At 36.2% G+C, this 25,643-nt stretch overlaps 1 protein-coding gene across 1 annotated transcript in view; it reads left to right on the top strand.

Annotated features, from left to right (window-relative positions):
- The window catches only part of FAM19A5 (family with sequence similarity 19 (chemokine (C-C motif)-like), member A5), a 372,662-nt gene that overhangs the window by 249,797 nt on the left and 97,222 nt on the right, over positions 1–25,643 (top strand). The window contains exon 2 of the mRNA XM_009322786.1: positions 3,316–3,465. Coding sequence (XP_009321061.1) covers positions 3,316–3,465 — 150 coding nt within the window. The remainder of the gene's footprint in view (positions 1–3,315; positions 3,466–25,643) is intronic.

Genomic DNA, 25,643 nt, shown 5'->3' with positions numbered 1-25,643 from the left:
AGTGAAACTCCACCTATTGCTGCCTTGAGATTTCTTCTCTGTGCTTAGGAGTGAAGTGGAGAGTGTTCAGAGGCTCAGAGATGAATGGCCTGTTTTCATTAGTATTTTTGAAAGTGGTCACTATGTCAGCTTCCCTGAAAATGAAAGGTATCCCAATTCTTGAAACTCGGTACTTACAAGAAGTGTATTCCTCTTGTTCCATCATTTTGTACCTTACATTTCTAGATTAAATTGTTAAAAAGCAAAAGTAGCATACATGTCATCTAAGTAAGGTACTCCTGTAGACTTACCCTCTACTTAATGAGAGACAGAGAGGACATGCTTTACAACAGGCTGACTCTCTCTCTGGAGATGGGCCTCCATAACCTTAACTAATACTTTTCATGCTTTACAGCCATCTAAAGCCAAGTAACAGTGGATGTACACGATGTTGCAGTGCTCAATATACCTGCAATCTTTGCACCCTGTGACACAATGACCAAGAACTATTTATGTCATATATGTGGGAAGAGCTGCTGCAGCTCTACAATAACTCTTTAATTTTCTTCTGCTATAGAAACAAGAATGGCAACAGAGAAATGATCTCTAAAAAAAAATTAAAATTCTATGAAATGTTTTAAAAATCTTTCCAATTTTCCCTTATTTTTAATAGCTGCACAAAATTCCTTGAAAGGCAGTGTGACGTTATCTTTGTATTATCTCTCATTTAAGTATCCCAGTTTTTGAAGTTCATCAAAAAAATGAGGTCACTATGCCTGGAAGAAATTATCATCTCTAAACAAAATGAACAGCTGAAAACAGTCATAAAAAACAAATAGCCCAGCTGGCTCAAAATGAACCTATGCAGAACTAAAACTGGACAGGTCCAAAAGAAGAAAATATTATCTATAGGCATTCTTATCAATAGTCACTGCTTGCATTCCCTGGAAAGCTTTTTGCTTTCACAAATTATCTTGACATAAAGCTTCATTGTTCTTTTTCTCTGAGTATAGTCCTTACTCATCTTCACTGTGCTGTTAAACTGGTTCCTTTCCTCTGAAATGGGGTTTTATATAATGATCCGCCTAGATTATATGATTTACCATATCTTTTAATGAAAGTAACAATAGTATAAAGACTTACAGATAGGGAAGAATATGGCAACCCATACTCTCAGGAACATGTACACATATCATATTTATGCTTCCACTTTTTCTTTGGTTTCCATTCAATTTCTATTCTCAATGCAGGACCATAATCATGATGTTCAAATGCCTAAGGGGTCAAGATCTAAATACACCTCTGATTATGTCTTTTTTACATGATCTACTAAGACAGCTGTATTCCTTGGGAGCAATACATCTCCTGCAACCCAGAATGAATTATATTAGCAATGGGGGAAAAAAGAATGCTTTTTTTTTTGGTTCAAGATGTTTCAGTGTAGTTGGATTTCCCTTGTCCCTACCTGGAAACTCATGTGCCACTATCTTTCTTACTAAACCTTTGCTTTCTAACCCAAGATTTTGGAGGGAACAAAGGAAAAAACAGCATATAATACATAAAAATCCTCTCATCAGTATGTTTATCCTAAGACATTTTTATTAACAGAGTGGGTGGAAAAGAGTAGAAACGCAGGATTGACCATAGCTCATTAAGTCTAGTTGCCAGCAGCCATTAAACACTATGGCGATAGTGTTCACTATCGTGAATATCATATCTGTATTTATAAATGCCTAATGTATATTACTTACATATATTTGCATGAATTTGTAGAGTACTTTGCTCCATATTCATCTTTGAGATACTCAGTTTTACCATGTTGTAATTCACTGCAGTGTAGGAGTCACAGCAACATACAATTTAGGTGGCTTAGCAGTGAACCAGTCACAATGCTGTTGACAGCCTACAATGTTTTGCTATTCCGGCAGTTTCAAAACAGTATCCACACAACAGGAAGCATCGTAAGCTGGTTCTGAGAAGAATATACTGGGTAAACTTGTATTCTGAATGGAAACAATGCAGTATACAGAAATATCATTACACTTTTAGACTTGAATTAAATGCCATTCATGTATGTTTCAGGGGGGGTTGTGTTTTTTTTTTTAATTTTGATGTTAATATAAATTTAAATTTCTGCTTTTTGTCTCGTTCTTTTTCAATATTTCAACAGCATAAAAATAATTTACTGTTAATATTATCTAAACTGCATAACTTTTTTATAGATACAATATTGCATTTGTTCCAATCTTATTTTTTTATGAAAACAAAATATAGTAAGCTTGTGATTTGAAGATATATTTTTGCACATATTCAGTTGAAGGTTTATAATCGATTGCCTACAAAGACAAAATCCAATAGAAATTATATTTACTACTCTGCCATAAAATCCAGAAATTATATGTAATACAAAGTGATAGCTGGGACTTTTTTTCAGTCTTACTATGCATTGAAATTCAATAATATATCTTTCTTGCTTGTAAAAGGTAGTATTTTGGTATACTAGTAGTCTACTATTGGTTGCACCAGAAGAAGTGCATCACTTTAAATGTATAACATTTACTTCAGACTAATGTTCCTCATAAAAGAATTTTTTGCAACTTTTTGCTTTGCCTCTCATAGCATGGTCCAAATTCAGAATTAGGCGGTGTAGATTTCCTTAGTATTCAGGAAAAGCTACATATATTGGAGAAGTCAATAAAAAGCAAACAATGTTACTGAGCTAACGGGGCAGCGTCATTTTACTATCATTTGCAGCATGGTTACATAGTAAATTTAGTAAAAGAAAAAAGACCAGCTACTTCAAGTATGAGTCAGGTAGAGAATAAACTACTGTTCGGTTTAGATGAAGCAAGAGCCAAAGGACTGACAACCTGGTCAAACATGGGCATACTTTGAAAGACTTTTTCTTTCAAAAACAACATGCAAAGCAGTTAAGACTTCATTATTCATGGACATGTGGGGAAGTTTTTTGTTTTCCATATACTTTATCATTTCTTTTCTGGAAGTATGTAAAGCGCACGCCATTTAAATTTCATTGCTGTAAAAGCAGATTGTTCCTTTACTTAGCCGACATAAGTAAAAGTAACCCGTGTGACCTCAGCTCTCTGGCTTTTATGGAACAATAATAATTTTCTGACAGAGCCAGTTTGCAGGGTTTTCATATGTCCACCACAAAGAAAAATTGTATGTCATCTCAGTTTTATTATATCCATCAGCTGGCTGCCCATTTGTTGTGGAGTGTCTGCTGTGACATAGGGCCGTGACTCTATTCGGCTGTAATAGATTGCCTGTAGTGCATTCAGTGACTCTGGTACCTGTTGCTGGTTCTTTTTCCAGGTCAACTGGCTGCAGGTACATGTGAGATTGTTACTTTGGACAGAGATAGCAGTCAGCCCCGAAGGACTATAGCCCGACAAACAGCTCGCTGTGCATGTAAAAAAGGACAGATTGCCGGTACAACAAGAGCAAGGCCAGCCTGTGTTGATGGTAAGAAGCAAAGATCTATTCAATCAGTTTCTGCCAATACAAGAGTGGTGTAAACTGGTAGTGTCTCATAAAAAAATAAAAGCTCTATAGAAGAAATTTTCACGTGTCCCAACTACCAATGGCGATACCATTGAAATTCCTCAGAAGGGTATTATTGATTAATAGTATAGAAATTTCAGTTACAATTTTTTAATTGGAATTTTCACTTTTGTTTTAGCTTGATATGCACTTGAATGTTAAGGGCATGGTGCTATTATATTTTGCATGTGATGATAGGATCAGCAGTAAAATGGCATTCATTTTTTCCCCTACTTTTTATTCCTTATAATGTTAAAAAACGACTGCAAAAGAGACTCAAAGGTTTTATGCCACTGGGAAGCTAATGTGACTGCTCCTGTGTGATAGTTAATGTTGTTGAAGAAAACACTGATACTGTAGTTGGAATATAGTATCTGAGTGTACCTCACATGTCCAGCATTCCTTCTCTCCTTAAAATGATGATTCTGTATGATTCACTGCAGATGCAGTAATAGCATGCAGCTGGAAAACTGCTGACGTACAGGGAGGTATGAAAATATTTCACTTTGAAATCATTTTTTGAGACAAATGAATTTCTGTGTTACAGCTAAGTAAGACATTAACAATGGGACAATCTTCAAGACAGGTCTGCCAGTGCAAGGCTATTAGCAAGCATTCATATTAAAAATAAAATTTAAAACATACTGAAAAAAAGATGCAAAATGGTATGTTTTGATCTAGACTCAGTTAACAAAAGTAAAAAGAAGATGCTTATGTATACAACTATAATAAATTCACAGATTGCCTTTGAATACTGACTGGTTTGAGCCCTCAAATAAGAATATTTCTGAGAACACCCTACTGTTGCCTCGGAATTCAGTCTTACCAGTGACTATCAAAGAAGACAGCTCAAAGGAGATTTCAGAGCCTACCCACAAACCTAAATATAGAACATCATGCACATTCTATTTTTGCATTTTCCTTTCACTGTTTTTGGTACTCTATAAGACAGTTTCTTAGCTGTCTCTTCCGTAATGTGATACTATATCCACTAATTCTCTTCTTTCCTGTTTTACTGTAAGATCATAAGACTTAATTGCTTAAGAAAGGAATGATTTTATTGTGTCATTTATAGTTGTAACTTTCGCAAAAATACTTGTTAGCAATTAAAATATTCAACATATGTTTCCCATTTTAAAACAGCAAAGTTCTAAGGGAAAATATCAGGTTTGCATCATCTGGTGGGAACTAAACACAGTTTTTCCTCAGTCAGTTACAGCCTATGATGAGACTCATTTGCTGTAACTTGCGTATCCGAAGTTAGTTGTCTAATCTAGTAACTACAGTTTTTCTTTACACCCAATGGAGAGCAAAAGGCACCTTCTCAGAGTAATTTATCTCATCCTAAGTGCCTAAGATAAATCAGGTGTATCACATTCTGATACTCACCATTTCTCTGCCTTGCCTTGAGACATGTGTGGTGATGAGACTTTAGATAGCTAGAATGTACGTGTCAGTAAGAAGACATCACTACACCTCATCCTCCAATTGCTATATTAGCTTAGTTTCCAAGTGTGGAAGGTTTGAGGTAGTTTAATTTAAAAAAAAAAAAAAATTATTTTATTGGGAACTCATGAAGAAGGGCTATTTCAAACTCTGCTTTTGCTTTCAATGTACTTGATCATTTTATGAAAAGAGAGAACTGGATGACAGGGTCTATGGTTCGGTATTGTGTAGTCAGAGAGGGCTATTTATGTCATACTCCACATTTGAAAAATATGTGGGAAGTTCATCAGTTGAAAAATAGAGCTTCCCATTAACTTATATGTCCAAGCATTATCATTCATTTTTTAAAGCTTTTCTACATAGTTCTAGTAAGATCTAATAACATGGTTCTTTATTATTTTGTGAAATGTTTATAGTTAGGATGTTGAGCCATTTGCTGAGAATGGTAACTACAAGATGTTTAGGACATGCTACTTTGCTTTCCTGGACACTGTTAGGGATGTTTTGTAATCAATGCTCAAAAAGGTTAATGATACCTAGAACTGTATATCAAGTTCCCAAATTAAAAAGAAGGCACAAGCCAAATCTTTGATCTGTAGGTTTTATTTGTGAATGAAGTTAAAAAAGTAGTTTTACATACTATAAACACCATTATATAGGAAAGCATAAACGAGCACTTTATCTTGTCTCTAATCTTCTGCTTGCAAATAAAGCCAGCAGATAAATTGGCCATTGACTAACAAGTATCCATCTGTGAATTTACCAGGTTCATAATTTAAAGAATACACACTGAATTTTTCCGTACTGTTTGTATTCATTTCTAGAATAAAGTGTTTCAAACACAGATACTGAATGCTTTCTTCTGGACAGAACATGAAATCTACATAAAATTATGTCTGAGAAAAGCTAATTTTGTCTCTGATATTAAGTCACATACTGCTGGTTTAGGAATGCAACAACCAAACTTTTTTTTTTTTTAATTACAATAAAGAAGTTTTTTTTTCACCTATGGAAATCTTCTGTCTAGCAGACTTTCCATTCACTTTTTTCTTATAAATCTCATTTTTCAAAGAAACAAATAAATCCTTCTCTGAGCTTTCTTAAATAGGACATAGAGTGTGCTTTTGCAAATTTTCTTTATTTATATTATAGTTGATGTTAAGAACATAATTGCTATTTGAGATTTCATTTCTGCTATCAAAAAGAAAAAAATGTTGTTGGGCAGTGGGGTTTTTTTCATGCCAGTTTGCTTTCCAAAGATTTGGTTCTTTTAGTTTTATTCTATATATAGTCTTGATTTTAATGAGATTATTTCTGAAGTAAAGGTAGCAGAATTAGACCTTAGACCTTTAATAGCTAATGCAAAGTCATTTGTGAAGGAAGCAGGCATATTAAGTGTGACCTACTAACCTACTACCATGAAAATATTAGCTAACAATTGTGTTACAGCTTCTGGCAAGAGAGTGTTTTGAAGATCCAGTACCAAAGCTATTAATTTTTACAACCTTAAAATGCATCATGTTGTACCTGGCTACCATTTCTTCATTGTCTAATGGAGAGAAGCGCCTTAGAATATATTCAGTTATGCTGTATATTTCCTGGAGCTCTGAAATGCAAGTGTCAATTATTGCAGTAAAAAGAGTAAGTCATTTAAGGGCTCTTAAACCTCGCAAGCATTGTCTGAGATTGCACTTGTCAACGTAGATCTTAGAGTAAGTTCTGAGTTCATTACCAGAATCCACTCAGATTTCCACTGCTACATCAGCTAAGGTCTTTTCCTAAGACATGAAAGACAGTATATGTCAGACAGATAAAACTGGAATTCTTAAAAATGAAAATGCAGTGTTTAGGGCGTGGTCTGAGCAGAGCATGAAGAACAGAGATCTCGAAATGTTTCCCTATGATGGAGAGTGCTGATTTACTCTTTATTTTTTTCTAGCAGTCTTTAAGTATGGCAGATTGCTAATGTAATCTGAAAAAATGGCATCAATATTCACCCTGATTTCAAGCTTGATTTAGTGTTGATTGCTTCATTCCTAGACCCACAGAGTCATAATGTATATTTGGTATGTTTGGTTGTGATGTAATTTTTATTCATGAATGTAGGTTTTGTGATATTATGACAGTCGTTTGCCTGCACTTTTAGTTATATTATTATTATTTACAACTAACATTCTCTAGTCCCTTTTTTGAGATCAAATTCCATAGCAATGACCTCAATTGCATTACTTTGATAAGATATTATATTTCAACATAGCATCTGGTTTATCACCGGAGTAATTTCCCTGTGTGTCAGTCAAGCTTCATCAGTTTTTTAAGCTGGAACCTGTGAGAGACTGGAAGATAGCAATTATTCTCCGTTTTTGTCCAGTACCTTTGCTAATTGAAACTTGTTTTAAAGCACGTGACAAGAAGTCTTTGATAACAGTGTGTGTACACGTGCACCCATGCTTTGTGTTCTTTCACAAGAATTGTATCTGTCTGAAAATAAAATTTGTCATGCTGAAACGTTTCATAGAATACAAGTATATTAACCTGAGAAGAGTGGGATGAACATTTAAATATTCAATAGATTCCAGTAATTCTGTCCAATATATATTTATAGCTCAAAAATAAACAGTAATTTTCTCCAGAAAATAGAAGCAGTTGATGAGAGGAAAAGTGGTATGAGAGAAGTGGTTTAATTGCTTGGGAAAATTAGGATGGCAATCTTTAATTTGCTTACCTGAATTCTGTGATTAGAAGATTCTCATGCTCTGGATTTGAGTTCTGGCAACTTTTATGTCTACAAAGTGCTATGAAAAATCCGAGGACGTTGATCCTGATATCCAAAATTCCTAAATTTGGAATAGCTGGAGCTCAGGTAACTGAATTCAAAGTGTTCAGACAATTTATGTTGTGAATCAGTCTTTTTTTTTTTTTTTTTTTTTACTTTTCAAAGTTTTAATAAAGTTTTAATTCTTTTGCAAGCATTGTAACAATATTATTTTCTATAGAATCTTAGTTGGTATAATTTGTTCATACGTTATGACTAACTTGATTTTCAGTTGGCATTGATTGATTTTGTTTAACACAGAAACTGAGGATCCACAAAGAAGCCACATTAGTTTTGATCAATAATTCCCTGCTCTTCTCATTATCTCTAGGAGTCTGCGGGGAGGTGTAGGGGTCAGAACTGATCATTAATAGAATCCTAGGTCATGCACTTGAAACAAAACTGCCTAATACCTGGAGAGCTTCATCATTCTAAAGTATCTTATTCATACTGGGGAAAAAAAAAGGAAAAAAAAAAAGAAAAAAGAGGACTATAATGATTTTCAGAAATGGGAATTTTAGCTTTCACATTTACAGTATTTTGGATGTTTGTTAATGTGCTATTTATATTATTTTATCATAGTTTTATTGCAGATGTTTGCAAATGTTTCCTCACTGTAAATTTACATTTAACTTTGTTGCATTTAAGGTATGTCAGTTTAAAACAAGTAAAACCAAAAGGCAAAGTGGGATGGATATGAAATTAAAAGGAGACTGAATAATACTTCGTAGACATTTTGCTGCACCAGAAGCAGTGTATGGTATAGCGTGGAAGATTTAAGTCTAGGAGGAGAGTGGGACTATTTGGCCATGAAAATTATCAGATAGCTGGAACAACTCTTTTGTGAAGAAAGGCTGAGAGAGTTGGGGTTGGTCTGCCTGGAGAAGGCTCCAGCAAGACCTTATTGTGGCTTTTCAATATATAAAGAGGGCTTAGAAGAAAGGCAGAGAAAAACTTTTTACTGAGGCCATTACAACGGGCAATGGTTTTAAACTGAAAGAGGGTAGGTTTAGATTGGACATAAGAAATAATTTTTTTTTATGATGAGGGTGGTGAGACAGGTGTGGTGGAACAGGTTGTTCCATGAACAATGGAGAAATTGGGGATGCCCCATCCCTGGAAGTGTTCAAGGTCAGGTTGGACGGGGCTTTGAGCCACCTGATCTGTAGTGAAAGATGTCCCTGCCCATGGCAGGGGGGGTAGACTAGATGATCTCTAAAGTCCCTTCCAATCCAAACCGTCCTGTGATTTTATGATTCTATTTGACCTTGGGCAAATGGTATTAATTACATTATGGTAGTAACAAAATGATTAGCTATTCTGCTAGGTAGCTATGAAGTTAAACAGGTTAGAACATGTATTTAGCTTGCCTTGTTATTCTTCTTGACAGATTGGAAAGAGCGACAATTACTTTAAACTGGAGAATATTTTGCCTGTAATGAACATTTTTCAAAAATTACCCTAATAAAATTCTGCTGGTTCCCTGGGGTCTGAAAGACAGTATCACCCATTTTCTGCTTTTCCTTTCTCTATTTGCATAGAGAGCCTGGGAATCAAAAAAACATTGTCAATACTAACATTTCAGTTGCAGAATCACAGAAAAGGTTAGAATTTTCTTACATTTTTGAAGAGTCAGGTACACTAAACAGTTAAACTCATTGAGTGACCAGTATGTACAGAAGATCTTCTGTCTAGATGTCTGGCAACCCTGAAAATTAAATCCCTAATTTGTAAGTAATTAATATTACTACTGAGCGAGAGGCTACATGGAATAGTAAAGAAGTGTGTATGTGATGGTTTAATATTTGCCTGGGAATATTCTGACTGTGGTCATGAGTTTAATTTCCAAAGAATAAAGCAGTTTTGTTTATAATCACAGCTTTTAAACAATCCTAGAACTTGTTAACCAGTGGTCATATTTAATGCTGTGTATGTTACTGGTAGGATGTAATAATGCACTGCAATATTAGAATATATTTCAAGGAACAGAATAAATAATATTTTGATCATTGCTTATATACCCTTATTTTAAGTTTTAGTATACCTTCTTGAGCCTTGGCAATCTCTTAGTGGTTTTTTGTTATGACATATCTGAAGTGTTCCAAACACTGTATATGCTTATTTATGAAATAACCATTGGGTACATGTCTTATGCTGTACCTTAGAATATTAATAATTTCTATTTACTCCTACCTAGAAATTTTAAAAGAAAAAAAATGTACCCTTAACTATATTCCTTTGCTTAGGCAGTGGAGGAAGGATAGCAACTATGGTTTGTCAGCAACATATGTATAAAACTTAGTTTTCAACATGACTTAAAAATAATAATTCCTTTCTCCCTTTCCTCACCCCAACTCCCATATATGCAGTCACAATTGCATCTGTACCTACAGATGCACCAAAGTGTGTACAATGCTTTATTTTCTTTCAGCTGCCTCTAGACAACTCCATCAGAACTGCAGATTTTCCCAGTTAATGACAATGGAAGTAAAATTGTTTCCGTGACTCATGAGCTGCTTCTTCATATGCATGGTACTGGCATATTATGACAATTTCCACCTTGTGGGCCACTTCCATTTAGAAATGCACAGGAAGATGAATTTCATTCCAGTTGCATTGATTCCTGCTCCAAACTGTTAGAGACAACATGTGACATTCCAAATCAAGTTGAATAATAGTTCTTATCCAAATAATATCATAAACTTCGTAAAATCTTATAAACATGCTCACATTAAACATATTTATTCTCTTTGGTCATGAATGTCAAGTGACAGTTAGAGGTTGAAGTGTTGCTGGGGAAGAAATGCCACTGTTCAACCCCAAGACAGAAAGTGAACAATGTAAAACGAATACAGCAGTAGCTGCAGCATCAATGGCAACACTGATGTGTCTATAAGAAATACAGAGAGATAAGTTAGGTTTCCCCTCCTGACTGAGAATCCACAACAGGAATAACCGAAGACATGACAAAAAAGCAACCAACCAATGAAAAAAAAACCCAACTGCTTAGGAAGGTAACAAGCAGATTGGTAAGTACCCTAAAGGAGTATTTTCATCAAGAACAAGAGTTAAGGGCTTCACTATGTTATGAAGTGTTTGGTACCTAAACTCAAGTGACTGCAGCCCCACCTTGAGTACCGTGTGCAGTTTTGGGCGCCTCAATATAAGGACATCAAACTATTAGTGTGTGTCCAGAGGAGGGCAACCAAGATGGTGAAAGGTCTCAAGGGAAAGACTCACAAGGAGCGGCTGAGGTCACTTGGCTTGTTCAGCTTGGAGAAGAGAAGGCTGAGGGGTGACCTCATGGCAGTCTACAACTTGCTCAAGGGGGGCAGCAGAGGGGGAGGTGCTGACCTCCTCTCTCTGGTGACCAGCCACAGGACACGAGGAAATGGAATGAAGCTGCGTCAGGGGAAGTTCAGATTGGACATTAGGAAGAGGTTGTGCACTGAGAGGGTGGTCGGTCACTGGAACAGGCTCCCCAGGGAAGTGGTCATGGCACCAAGCCTGTCAGAGTTCAAGGAGCATTTGGACAGTGCTCTTAGTCATATGGTTTACTTTTAGGTAGTGCTGCGAGGAGCAGGGAGTTGGACTCGATGATCGTTATGGGTCCCTTCCAACTTGAGATATTCTATGACTCTATGATTCTGTGACTGGACGTGGCATAAAGATGCAGACCAAGACTTTGCATAATGCTAGTGTTTTCCACAGAATAATTCATTCTTCAGCAGTCAGGTAGCAGAGAGTGAGTACTGATCACAGCTTGAAAGTCAGGCCCAGTATGGGTTTATGGGTTCTCAGACTGAGTACCTTTTTTTGTTTTTTTGGTAGAGATCGACTGCTTCCTAATGGCAAGTAGATCTGTAGATCTCCTTCAATGATCTAAGAATGTTTATGGAGTAACAAATCAGGGATGTAGAGGAATTAAGTTTAAATAATTATGTAGCAAATTGGCAGATTGTTTTCTACAAGATTCTGAAGGATTATACGCCACAGATTGAGAGGAAACACTTTGGATATATATAAGGGAATTAGATCTGGGATAAGTGTAAGTAAAATGTAATTGAAGATAAAATAGTTTTCTAAGCCTTGTACCTACAACGAAGTGACCAAACTGGAATTATTTTTCACTCATAAGCATCCTCCTTTGAGGTTAAACCTGGCATCAATACACTGTTTCAAGTTAAGTGATGGCTGTCTTTCTAAATGATAGTGCAGGGAAATATTTAGGAAAGCAGAATTTAATTACGTGATTTGGAAGGCGGCTAGGAACCAGGGGTTAACACTGATATTGTTGCAAAGAAAGCTGAGAGAACTTTAATTGTCTCTTATGTTTAGTTCCTTGCTTTCACATTTCATCTGAAAGACAACACCTTCAGCCTCCCGGTGTTTCATTGGATGCATTAGTTCATTAATGCTAACAGCTTCGTTTCCTTTAGTTCCTTGACACTTCTAAGCAGTCACCCATGTAGTCTAATGGTCTTTCATCTACGTGCTCTGATGGCAGTTTCAGCACTGAAAAATGGTTGGAGGTTATGTGACATTAGATTGTGGAACAATTTTCTGAGGGAGTGGCTAGAAGCCTAATTACTACAGACATTTTAAATTGAACTGGACAAAATACTAGGGAACATATTATGCATTAACATAAGTATGCACTGCATCACTGGATAGAGTTTTCTGTGCTTGATTTCTTGCGGCAGAACAAGATTGCAGTCTGTTTCATTAGCTAACTTGAGGCAATAGGTCAACATGATGTTCCTAAATTCAGGAGTTTGGTCACTGTAAGTTCCCTCTGCAGGCAGTGATATGTGATGGTCATGTCAGAGGTCACGTAGTGTCAATATTGGAATTGCCTTCTGAAAGCTTGTCTCTTTTTCTCTCTTATGGGATTAAAGAGAACATAGGTTGTCTAGCAGAGTAGGTTTTCTTCTTGAATGTAATGTGTATAAACACTTCAGGCCATCAGCTGCTCAGAATGCCTCTGGAAAAGCCACAGTCTTCACTGATTAGAGGCAGTTCAAGGAAAAACTGTAACGTGTTTATATTACCCTCTCTGCTTGTCATCCTAGGTTCTAGTTATCTCCAGAAGAGGGGGAAAGAGAAACTTTCAAAACTATTCATGTGTGAAGGTGGGCTTCTGTCAGGGCAACATGTTTGTCTCCAGTGAGTGCAAGAGAATATATATAGAGATGAGCCTTTGTATATACCCCTACCATCAATGGGTGAGATAAAACTATAGCTAAATGGCACTTCTGGCACTATGTGAAAGCAACATGGTCAGGGATCACTTCCTCCCCCCCCCAATAATCTCATTAAGCACAGAGAACTATAAACAAAGAAACAATATGTTTCATAAAAGTGAATCAAGAAAAACTATAATATGGTTAGAAATGGCATTTTAAAGCTATATACCACATTATTTTAAATTTACCTTAGACATAATATCTGTGATGATAGATGATGTGTCAGAAGACACCTAGAAAATGTTAAAATTGATTGCTAAATTAGTAACAACTTTAATAGCACTACTACATCCAGCACCTGGTACAGAGTAGTTAATGCTATGCACTTTTGTATGCCTCCTTCAGAATACTCTGCACAGGGCTGATTCAGAGAAAATACCCTCTTTGAACACATAACCTTAGAAAGCTACTTATTTAAGGTGATGCAAAGGAGTTGGATTTCCCCTGCTGTTAAGGGTTGAGGTCATACTGCAGGAGGAAAAAAAGTTTGTAGCATTAAAGCTGGCATTTTCATATCATAAATAAACTTTATGTATGTAATGACTGTATTTTTCATTTACATAACTTGTTTTGCTTATGTCTTACTGTTGTATTATTTCTACAATATCAGAGGCATGCAAGGTGCTTCATAAGCAAGTTTCATACAGTCCTAGACTGAAAGCACTTGCAGTCTAATGACAGACTGAGTCCTTATTTGTACAAGGAAATAAGGATATGTAGATGCTTCCTTTTGTTAATTATCCAGATTGTGGGGAGTAGGATAAGGAGGAAAGCCCTCCAAACTTCTTTGTACTCTCAGATGAGGTGGAAGAGGGAAAGTGAAATGTCCATCCACTTGTTTCAGAGTATTTCTTTGAGAGTTTCAGTCTTTCCTCTAACATCCTTCCTAGGAGGGCATACACAGAGGACCTCTACCCTTGCTCATCCCTTTTAAGAGGGCAAGGTAAAGCTCCAATTGAATGTGAAGGAAGAGGATATACAACTAGTCATGGTAGAAACTCAAGGATAAGGTAAGAGAGAAATTAAAAGGGATGAAGGAAAGAATTGCCTCTCCTTAAAGGAGAGAAGAGAGAAGATATCGGCGCTAGGCTGTAGCCAGAAAGAAAAAAGGTGGTATTGTGAAAGCAAACATGACTTTGACTTGGTGCAAAACAGGGTGATTTACTGTGAAACAGACTTTCATTTGAAGGGAGAGTGGCACATATAACAGGAAGGGAGCAGAATACATGAAATAAAGAGATGCAGTACAAAACTCAGGTAAGCCTGAAGGTGATAAGAATTTTCTTGTCCTTTCCATATTTTCTAAAGCATACAAAAAGTACCTTCTGTTTATTGTTCATTCTATGAGCTCCCATGGTAAATTCATCTTACATAAAGAAATAAATTAAGCTGGCAGTTACCAACCTCCCTGAGTCAGACTCACCTTCCAGCCAATTAAGTCCCACTTCCTTCCCTGAACCTCTTCCCCCCACTGCAATCAATAAAGAATTTCTTTATCACTGAAGGTTAAATGGAATTGGACAATACCTTTGATGGGCTATGTGTTAACTAGGAGGCATCCAGTCTTCTCCCCTATACTCCATATTATCCTCCAAAGTTATTCAGTATTTCGCTGTATCCTATATTACGCACTGACTTTCCAACCTTTGTGCCCAGTGCCTTTATTGCACATCATAGTCCTCTTTTCAGTACCTTTGTGCTACAGCAGTGGTGTTCCTCTGCCTCTCCGACACTGCACTAAGCAGCTATTGCTGTACATCACCAGGGCGCTCGGCACAGACCCATGTCCAGACTCTCTCCGTTGCCCTGCACAATGTAAGTCTCCTCTAACCCACACATAGTGTTCCCACATAGCTCCCCACTAATGTTCGCTGATTCAGTGACTTGTGGAGGGGAAGACACGGACCACAGGACCAACAGAAGGGAAGTAGTCAAAAGAGCTGTGGGGCAGTATTGCTGAAGTGGTGCATTCTCAAAACGAAAAGGTGGGGTTTCAGGGAAGACACTACAAGTATGGAGCACAGTAAAGGCAGGAAGAGACATAGTGACACAGAGCTACTTGATATAGAGTGTTGGAAAGAGCTGGAAGAGGAGTGAGCAAAAGACAAAGAGGTTGGAGAGAATGGGCCAGAGCAGTATAGAATGAAGTCAGCCCGAAGGCTAGAAATTCCTCACCTCAACAAAGGGAAGACGTAGCAGTCTAGACTGTGCATCACAGTGGAGAAATAAATTCTTATTTGGGGTAGGAAAAAACCAATATTTTTGGAGTATTTCAGATAAAGAATAGAACTGATTTGGAGTTTGAGTTTAAAAAAAAAAAGAAAAAGTCTATGAATTGTTTTTTCTTCAGTTGTAATAGGATGTTTTGATGCACTGACTAGCACTGGCATTACAATAACAATAGCCAATGGAAAAAAATCACCTGTTTGCTATCCAATTATCTTTTTTAATGTTTTCCTTTATTACTGTTTTGCTGTTTAGATTTTAAATATCTCCTTTAACAATCCTACGTAATTGGAAGACTTAGTCCTCCTGACCTTGAGAATAATCAGCTTTTTTAAAAAATATTTTTAAAAAGTTTACTATCTGGGGTATATGTAATACAAATTAAAAGATTTTAAGAATAGGCTCTCTTTGGTAACATAGATGTCTTCTACGTAGAGCAGCAAGCATATTTTAACCTTCAGGCATCAGCTTTGCATGCATTACTGAATTTTTAATTTTGCTAAGCATAAAACATTGAGTGTTTGCTAAGAATACTGACCAATTCTGAGCAGCTTTTTTAAAAAGTAGTTACCCTAGACTTAGTATTTGCATTCTTGCTTTAACAGCCTTAGGTCAGAATACTTCAATTTCAACATAAGTTTTGGAAGTCTAATCATTATATACAAGTATAAAGCCAAGGGAAATGCCAAATCTGGAGTGTGGAAAAGAGGGCTGGAGCACTGAGTGTAGGTCCCAGCGTAGCCCTGCCTATACTGTGTATGAGCCAGACTCAGTGTCAACTGCTTACGTGCACTGACATGTCCTCCCTCTGTTTTACTGTGTGGTCATGTGGGGGTGATAACTGACGGCGTCCCTCTAGAAGGGCCTGTTGCCTGCCTGAAGAGCATCTGCAATTTATGCCCAGCTGGAGTTTAAGCTTCCTTGGTAAGACTAATAATGCTTCCCACAAAGCGGCTGGAACCCCATTTTAATGTGATATGACTTTGTGAAACTGGATCAGGGATGTACCATATTTAAACTAATAATATCAAGGTTCTCTCTGTGCCTTTCATCTCAGAGGACCTCAAAAACTCCCACAGGTGTCTGTTTGTCTTTTCTAATCTGTATTTTTGTACAGTCTCTATCTGAAGTTCAGATTTTCAAATGCAGACAGCTTAGTAATTTTGGTTTGAATGTTGGCAGCTCTCTGTTGAAGTGGTGGGCAGCAGGCAGATAAACTTCCGAATCATACTAGCCTCACAGTTTTGGGGCAGGAGGAGATCTGGGTTTAGAATAGTGGGGCAGGTCTTCACTGTTAGTAAAATACTGCTAGACTTTCAGTACCAGATTTCCTGAAGAGCAATTCTTAGACTCTTTATGCAAAAGAACTGAGTTTTGCAATTTTGCATTTGTCAGACCTCAGAAGTGGAAGTCTCAGTCTGTATGAATATTTTAAGTACCTGACTGTTGTTCATTTTGATTCAACTCAGGCTTTAATTATTTTGTGATTTCACCATCATACACTAAAAAGTGCTGTGTTGGTGCTGGCTTCCTTTACCAGTGATATGAACCGCATTATCTGCATTTGTTGGCAGCATTCGGTACTGACCTAGCACATTTTGGTGTATTCTTACGGGTAACATAGGGTCCAGCTAGTTTTGAACTTCTTTGCACAATATAGAACCCTTTGTTTTATGTATTCAGAAACAAAATGTATATGCTGGGTATCATGCTGCCTTCAGTTCTGTAGGTACTTTACACAGCATGAGATTTTATTTTGTGGTAATCATATGGTGTTTTTCAGATTTACCTCTATATTAATTTTATAGAGAGATATATATAGTTTTATGTATAAATATATAGAAAATATAAAATCCTTTTATATTACTGTTATTATGTGGCATTAGAGTGAATACATTAGGAGCTGAAAGGCCAAAACACAAAACTCTTCCCCAACAATTAGTGCTTCTGCTACAGAATTACTTGCCTGCTCAAGGATGACTTTGCAAGTAAAAAAGTGTCTCAGAGAGAAACCAGACAGTACTGTGAAAAGTAACCTATCAGTTGTAATTGTCCTAAGCTGTTAATTATACCCATGAGTGTAGTTTCCGGGACAAGCCAGAGGACTCAAGTCAGGTTTAAGCCAGTGTAAGAGGCCATCCATCTATTACAATGGCTAAACTAATTTATTATGAATTAAGTGGTGCCAGTTCTTTGTATAGGAAAATCTAAAATGGCATTGTGTCCAGTGTGCAAACAAAGATTATGGAAAGGTTTCTGTACTTGAAGTAGTTTTTGCTTCTCTTTCAGATGTTGATGACTATATCTGGAACATGAACATAAGTTTAGATCCTATTATAAATTAATAAAAAAGCCTACTCAGACAGAGAGACGTGATTCCTGTCTTGAGATTCTTATAATTTAAGGTTCACATACTTTAACCTCTTAGTCAAATTAAGAATGCTATTGAAGCTAATGAACCTGTTTCCTTGAATTTGAATTTACTGGATCAGTACTCTTTTGGATAGGTGGATATAATAAAAAAAATAATGGCATCAATGCAGTGACAAGCTTCCTGTAAGAAAGAAATTTGGAGAAGAGGTTTGGATTCATGTATAAAACAATTTGAATTCTGAAGTTCTTTGTATTAATGGTTTCCATTATTAACTTTTTATGACAATTACTTTAAATAGTGTACTTTTCACTGTAATCTACTAATAATCTACAGCAGGCTTTTATTTGGAATAGGGAGTTTTATATGAAAAACATTAATATGTATGCACACCTATGAAACCGTGGATCACTTCTGGATCTAATGTTCTGGATGAATTTGGATGAAAACCAGAAACCAAATTCAGAATGAAATGCTCTTTCAACTGTGGGATTAATGAAACTTTGTTTCCTCTATGGATGTGACCTTCACCTCCGTACCCCTGCCACAGTAATACTAGATCTCTGCCCACACTTTTTACTCTTCCAAGTTCGCAATAGTTTGTTTCTGAAGTCATATTTCATTCGGACAAGTTCTTTATTTCTCCCTCATTGTGTGTGTTTATGTCCGTTCTGGAAAAACACCAGAGTTAGTTAGTTAACTCATTAAATTCTCACTTTTTCTAGCTTTTCATATAGATAGGCCTTTCACGGAGTAATTTAGGCTATGTAATACTATGGAACAAGCCACATGGAGTAGCTTTTGGCATACAGGTGAAGTGGACTGCATGTGGGAGATGCTGCAAATGGCAGTTTGTAATTTGTTGGTTCATTTAAAAAGAGGTTGTATAAAACAAGCACATAAATAAAAATAAGCACATAAAAAGACTCAAGGTAACTTTTTTTTAAGATGCAATATGCAAAGATGAATACTGGAGGAGCAATGATAATTTAATTTTATTATACAAACTGGCTGTTTACAACCTTACAAAGCTGCATTTCCAACTTCACTTTTAGCTTGAAAAAAATACACCTTGAACCTCCTGGTTTGAAAAAAGCTGATAGTCTTGCTTACACTGTAATTCTGAATCATCCTATTGAAGTCTGGATGCACAGTTTTCTCAGAGCATGTCTGTAGGTCAGATGAAAGATTTGGGGTGTAGCTTCTGTTATATCCTTACCTTTGCATGCGGTGTCAAGCCAGAAAGCTTTTGATTCTGGCTCAGATGAAGTTGTAGCTGAAAATATTCTCTTTTGGTTCTAATGCTAAGGAAAACTTGAAATAATATTTCTGATTCAGTTCACATTTTAGAAAAAATATAGGAAGAAAATATATAACATAAAAAATATATTTTGAATTTAATTTATTTGCTGTGAGGTGTGACAAAGATTGCACAATATTCTAAAATCTTACTCAGTTTTGGTTGAAGAGAAAATAATAGTTCAGACTGCTTTTCAGTTTGGGTTGGATTCTTTTCCCTACTCTGGAATTTGTTACTTTTACTGTGTAATGTTAACATAAGGTGTTTTTTTTCCTTTGAGTTTGCTTGTTAAAATAATGAAAAATAGCATTCCTGGCCTTTGACGTTTGGGTTTGTATCAAATTATGATGAGATTTAGAGGTGTGACATCCTGCTAGTGTGCTCCTGCTAGCTTCCATTTTCAACCTCATTTTTGAGTCTTTTTCAAAATTATGGAACATTACTGAAATGTTAATTTGTGCAATATTTAAGATTTCAATTTTCAATTATCAAGAATACTACACCTACATAATATATTTACCACAGAGAAGTTGTTGCTTTTTATTTTTATTTTCCCAAATGTCCCGATTTTCTGTACTGACAAACAGTTAATAAGACATTTGAGCCTAAATGATAAATTACAGAAAAATTGTGTGTAATAGTATTATGAGCACAGGATATCTATTATGAAAATAGATCAGGGTAGATATTTACACATGATAAGCATAAAGAAAAAATTAAGGTAAACAGATTGAAATTACAGCATTATAAAATGCTTGTGATGTCTGTGAAAGTGAGGTTTAAGAAAATTATGTGAATATTAGTAAGCATGTACAACAATATATAGAAAAGGGATTGCTATTAGCACACTTTTTATCATTAAAACTAAGACTTCCCCCCCCCCCCCCCCCTCCTCTGTCTCCCCCCCCCCCCCCCCCCCCCCCTAGATTGTATCCCTACGATGTAAAGCCAAAACCACTTGAATGGTCTTCAAAAGATTATACCAATTTAAAAAAAAAATTTTTTTTTAGTTATTTATGAGAATGGGTTAGACACTCCTTTCCCTCTCTTTTCTCTATCCCTCGCCTGCCCGGATTTGAACAGTAAAGGCTTCTGCAGAATACTGGAGTATGCTTTCAACAAAGCTATTTGTGTCCCAGATTTGTTGAGTCTAAATACTGTATGATATCAGCTAGAAAATGGGCCCTGGTGTTCGGCAATCTGTAGCCTTGATAACCATCTATGTCCATAATACTTCCATTAATAGGATGTACTATCCTTATACCAGAATTTCATTATGCTGCAGAGGCAGAGTGGCTGAGTAAGTAGAGATAAATAGTAAATTATAAGAGTTCCATTAAGAACAGTTGTAGACATTTTGAGAAAAATAAGGCATAAGTATCTTTGAAGGCCTTTCCCGTTTTCGGTAAGATATTCAGTAGCTACTGAAACGAAATTTTTATGGTTTTTATATGTTTTATAAGGATTCTTTACCAAAGTTTTTTATCATTGCTTTCAGTAGAGCAATACAGATTTCTGTTTCAGCTGTAGATTGCATAGCTGCCATTTTCTGGTAGTCATTCAATAGTACAGTTGCAGGTATAATCATGAATACAGATCTTTTCTGAAAATGGAGTGTTGCTGCTGGATACATCTGTATCAGTACTCCATCAACATAACAAGACAATAACACTTTCCATGCCCTTACTCAAAAAAATCTTTGGACTGGGAGAGTGTTCAGTAGCCTATTTACATTAGTTTTCATAAATGCATTTTAGGAAGAATAACAATGTGTTCATAATTTAGTCTACCATTGTTTTGTTCTCCCATCACCAAAAGTGTGTCACATCCTGTAGAGCAAAATGAGACCAGGTTCAGGGCAAAGGCTTTGACTTCTTAGGTGAGTTAAAATGAGTAAGGTTAGAAAGAAAATGGGTGCATTTATAAATAATGACTGGCAAGATTCTTGTTGTTATTGTTGCTCATGGCTGCCTTGGTAGTGCACAAGGATAAACAATCACAGTCCTTTATTATGCTGAACACTGTAGAAACTCAAAATAGTAGTTAGTCCCTGTCCTGAAGAGTTAGATAGAAAGAAGATGGGGAAAGGGCCAGAACTTACTAGATAAATCATGAGACCAAATAATCTTGTTCCAATTTTGTTCATTTCTGTAGGATTGTAGAAGAATTAAGTTCTGCTAGAGGTGGTAGAGCTAGGCGACAAGTATTTGTGATGGAAAGAGATTCTGAGGGGAAAAGGTGTGAAGGGCATACAACCGTAGAAAAGACACTAAGAAGTGTGGGTACGCAGTGAAGCATGCATAAGAGAAGGAAGAGGGAAGGACTTCGTAGCCAGTCAACAGCTGCAGAGGAAGTCCTGGCAACGTTTTAACAACTTTTTTGAGTGTCCAAAGATCTTTTCTTTTGCTGTTTATATATTTACTTCTGTTAGTTTTAGGATATTATCCAAGACTGTGATGTTTTCATGATGTCTACTTTTTGGTTTTTTTGGGGGTTGGGTTTTTTTTTTTAGTAGTGTTACTGGATGCTGGATTACTGTACTTTTAGGAAAAGAAGCAGGAGTGTAGAAGAAAGAAGGAAGACATAGAGGGGCATAGAGGATGAGGAGATGGTGGAGACAAGGACAAGAAGCTAAACATGGTGGCCCGGTTAAGTAAAATTAGAGGTTGGCTAATGAGGTGAATCAAAAGGCAATACAGAGGAACTGAATAATTGCAGTGGTAATAGCACACATTTCCAAGAGAGTAAAAGCTGTAATTACCTTTGAATCTAGCTGAATTAAAAAGAACAGGTATAGATTCACCTGTAGATAGAAACAGAAGCCCATTTTGTTCTCACATTTTTGATGGATGGGAGAACCTCAGCCAGGAAGGTGAAGCAGTGGAAGTCAATATTGCTATACATCTCTGAAAATATCCTTACTTTTACCTTCCACTGAGCTGCTTTTTAATTTTTTTTATAAGAAGAAAAGTGTTTCTTTTTACCCATAATGCATGCTTTAATTAGCTGGACTACTTAATCTCCTAAAGGAAGACATTAGTGAACTAGTTAAGTTAGTCATGTTGGTGCAGCTTTAGAGTTTCCTAATTCCTGGCCATCTTTTGTAAAAGTCAATTCTTCAACCTTAAGCGCTTTTCTCACACATCCATTAACAGATATTCATCGATTATTCATTACGTTATGAAGAGACCTGGAAATACCACCAGTTGTCTAAAACAAAAGATAAATATGCCTGCTGACCAAAGAGTTACTTGAAATCCAAATTGGTGCAGAGCATCTATTTTCATTTCTTTTTACCTTCTGTTCGGTGACAAAGAGTTTTCACAATTTTGGTGAGGAAAACTTTTCTCTTGCTAGTAACTGTTATGCAGAAGTTTTTTCATCTACTTCTTTCTCTCATTTATCTTAGGTAAACTGTTCAGACCAGGGTGTCCTTTTGTTGCAAAGTACTTAATAGTAATCATATTTCTAAAAATAATCTGAATTAAAATATGAATAAATCTGTTCCTCATTGCTTGGGCAGTAGGACAAGGATGTTGTAGATAATGTTTCCATAGACATACAAGTTCTTGCCCCCTTTTTTATCCCCTGTGTATGCTTTTATATATGGGTTTTGTTTTTTTTTTTTGTTTAAAAAGATGCGGATCACTCTTGAGCTTCATGGGACAAGGAGAGTGGATGGAGAGTTTAGGGTTGAGGAGACTGAGGTACGTTCAATGTAAGGATGGGGGAAAATAGAACATGTGATACTCGATTTCTCATGTGGAGAGACAGGTAATTTAATAGAAAGTAATTTGCAGTTTTGCCATAATGAGAGAGGAGTAACATCTCACATCTGCTTCAGAGTAAGTATTTGCTTGCTGATAACTCTAGAATAGATAATCAAATGCTAAAATCCATTATTACTCATCCTTCTGCCCCTGTCATAATACTGACTAGTGATCTTGTCAGGAGTTTTCAACTAAATCCACAAAAATCTTACCAGTGAGGAGTGAAGGGTGATGTGTCCAGTAAGGGTCATATTATATTGGCTTACAAGACAAAGTAAGAAGACGGCAGCTCTGGGTAGTCCATTACCCTGTTGTGCTGCTGGAGGGAAGGAAGCCTAAGAGGGCAGCAAGCATTTAGCAGTACCCTCTTAGCTCTGGTAGTCTCAAACGCTTACTGGTGAAGAGACTGCATGTTCCATCCTCCTTCTTTCCTCTTTCCTTTCCTTTCCTTTCCTTTCCTTTCCTTTCCTTTCCTTTCCTTTCCTTTCCTTTCCTTTCCTTTCCTTTCCTTTCCTTTCCTTTCCTTTCCTTTCCTTTCCTTTCCTTTCCTTTCCTTTCCTTTCCTTTCCTTTCCTTTCCTTTCCTTTCCTTTCCTTTCCTTTCCTTTCCTTTCCTTTCCTTTCCTTTCCTTTCCTTTCCTTTCCTTTCCTTTCCTTTCCTTTCCTTTCCTTTCCTTTCCTTTCCTTTCCTTTCCTTTCCTTTCCTTTCCTTTCCTTTCCTTTCCTTTCCTTTCCCTTCCCTTCCCTTCCCTTCCCTTCCCTTCCCTTCCCTCCTCTCTTTCTTTCTTCCTCTCTAGGTAGTCCCTGAGAGTTTTTTCTAATAGTTGCTGTTTGAACCCAGGTTAGTTGGGCCTTCATAATATCTTCAGCCAATTAGTTCAAAGTTGGTTGTGTCAGGAAATTTCATATTATGTCCTCAATTCTTTTATTGCATGTTGTTGTAAGCAATGGTTCGCTTTTCCTAAGGCACTCATAATTGTGTGTGTGCACATATATATGTAGTCTTCCAGTAGATTAGCCTGTTGCATTTGTCGTCATCAGGCGTTCCAGTGATTTGACCCTCTTTGTTCCTTTCTTCGAACCTTTCTAGTTCAATTTTATCTTTTCAGTTTTAAAACTACCTAGGTAGTATGGCTTATGTAGCTTTGTAATGGTGGGCTTCTTTTTCTGTTTTGTTCTCTGTTCTTTTCTTAGTAACTTGTATCATTCTGCTTCCAATTCTGACAGCTACTGAGTGCTGGGTTGATGTTTCTTTTGAAACATTTATAGTTTGATTCCCAGATCTCTCTCTGAGATGATAATAGCTAATTTAGAGTACATTCCTGTGTAGCTATAGTTAGAGCTGGGTTTTTTTCTATGTGCATTACTTTGTTTTTATTGACATTGGATTTCAGCTGCCATTTTATCATCTGGTTTCACAGCAGTATAAGATCTCTTATCTTTCACAATTTTCTTTCTCCACTCAGAATAATGTATTTCCATCAGCATATGCACCTCACAGTTCCAGCTCAGTAAAAGTTGCAGCATGACAGCTTCCTGGTTGTTGGACATTCCAATTCCTGTTCATCTGTATTTTGCCCTGGTTTTTGGTAAACTTAATACTAAACAAGCTTTACAGTTGTGCTGTTTTCTCAGTGTAGGAAAGATTATTAGACTTCAGGTTATCCTTGGCTATTTTAAATTTACTTTTTCTGATCTCTGTGTTCCTTTGTATGGCAAGGATGCTAAAAGCAGAGAGAACATACCTGTGATAAGTTAGCTCATTTAATGTAAAGAAATAATATCACCCCCTCTTGTTTGAAAAGGGGGATTTCTGAGATGGGTTGGGAATTGTTGTCAGTATATCAGCCTTGCAGCTCCAGAATCAGGTCTTTTCCAGTCTGGTGTCAGTAGTCAATTGCTGTTGGAAAATTTCTCTTTATTGTAGAATAATCAGTTGACTATGCTGACCAGCATTTAACTTGATTGCTTTCCTCATTATGATTTTTTTTCTTATTCTCTTTTCTCTCTTCCTCTTCCTTTTTCTTTTTTTCCTTGCCATTTTTCTGTAATGAAAGCTTTAATTTATTCCAAGCTGAAAGGTTATTATGATTATCAAGTGGCTGGAAATGTAGTTGATATATATATATATATAGATATATATAATATTAGTTCATGCAAATTCACACAAAAAAATGTGCACTGCTTGTTTACAGGAATCCTTAACCCTTAATAAAAATTCTATACCTGGCAATTCCTTAGTTACAGCATGAGTCCTAGTTCAAAACCTTACAAGTCAAGATTGTTTCTTTTCTGTTAAATGAAAATACACTGAAACAGCAGGATTTTTTACCATCAGCAAAGTTATAAATGATCTCACAATATATTAAGTGCCTGTGTAAAATAATTGACTCTGTAAATCTGAGCTTCTAGCCAAAATGACTTCTGACCTCATATCTCTAATATGGCATGTTGTCATGTTTGAAAGAAGCTGATAAGAATAAAGAGTTCTTTTGCCAGTTTGTTTACTTTGGGTTTTGTGTGTGAGAGTTTAAAACAACTCTCTGGAGATCACCTGCACAGAAAATAAATAAAGTTTTTGTATTAGTAAGACATTAAAACATATTCTGGGATAAGAGATAAAAGGAAGGTTAAGTTTGGGAATTCATATTCTTAAAAAATCTTCCTTCCTTGGCATCCTAAAGCTTTTTTGTTTTATTGTTACTTATTTTTTGTATTTTTTTAATCTAGATTATACTTTTTTACATCTGTATTGTAGAAGAATATTAATTCTATTAGCTTAAAAAGGCAAGTTTTATAGATGTATTACAGGTTTTTCATTCTTCATTATTAATGGATTTTTTGCACTCCTTTTTCAGGTTTTTATATGCTAAGTGCTTTTATGTTCATTACTGAATTAGTGCTACAACAAGTTGTTTTAGCTTTGT

Source organism: Pygoscelis adeliae, unplaced genomic scaffold (assembly GCF_000699105.1).
Source record: "Pygoscelis adeliae isolate BGI_AS28 unplaced genomic scaffold, ASM69910v1 Scaffold204, whole genome shotgun sequence".
Classification (NCBI taxonomy): domain Eukaryota; kingdom Metazoa; phylum Chordata; class Aves; order Sphenisciformes; family Spheniscidae; genus Pygoscelis; species Pygoscelis adeliae.
Note: the sequence above shows the minus strand (reverse complement) of the source record. Positions and strands in the feature narration are given on the sequence as shown.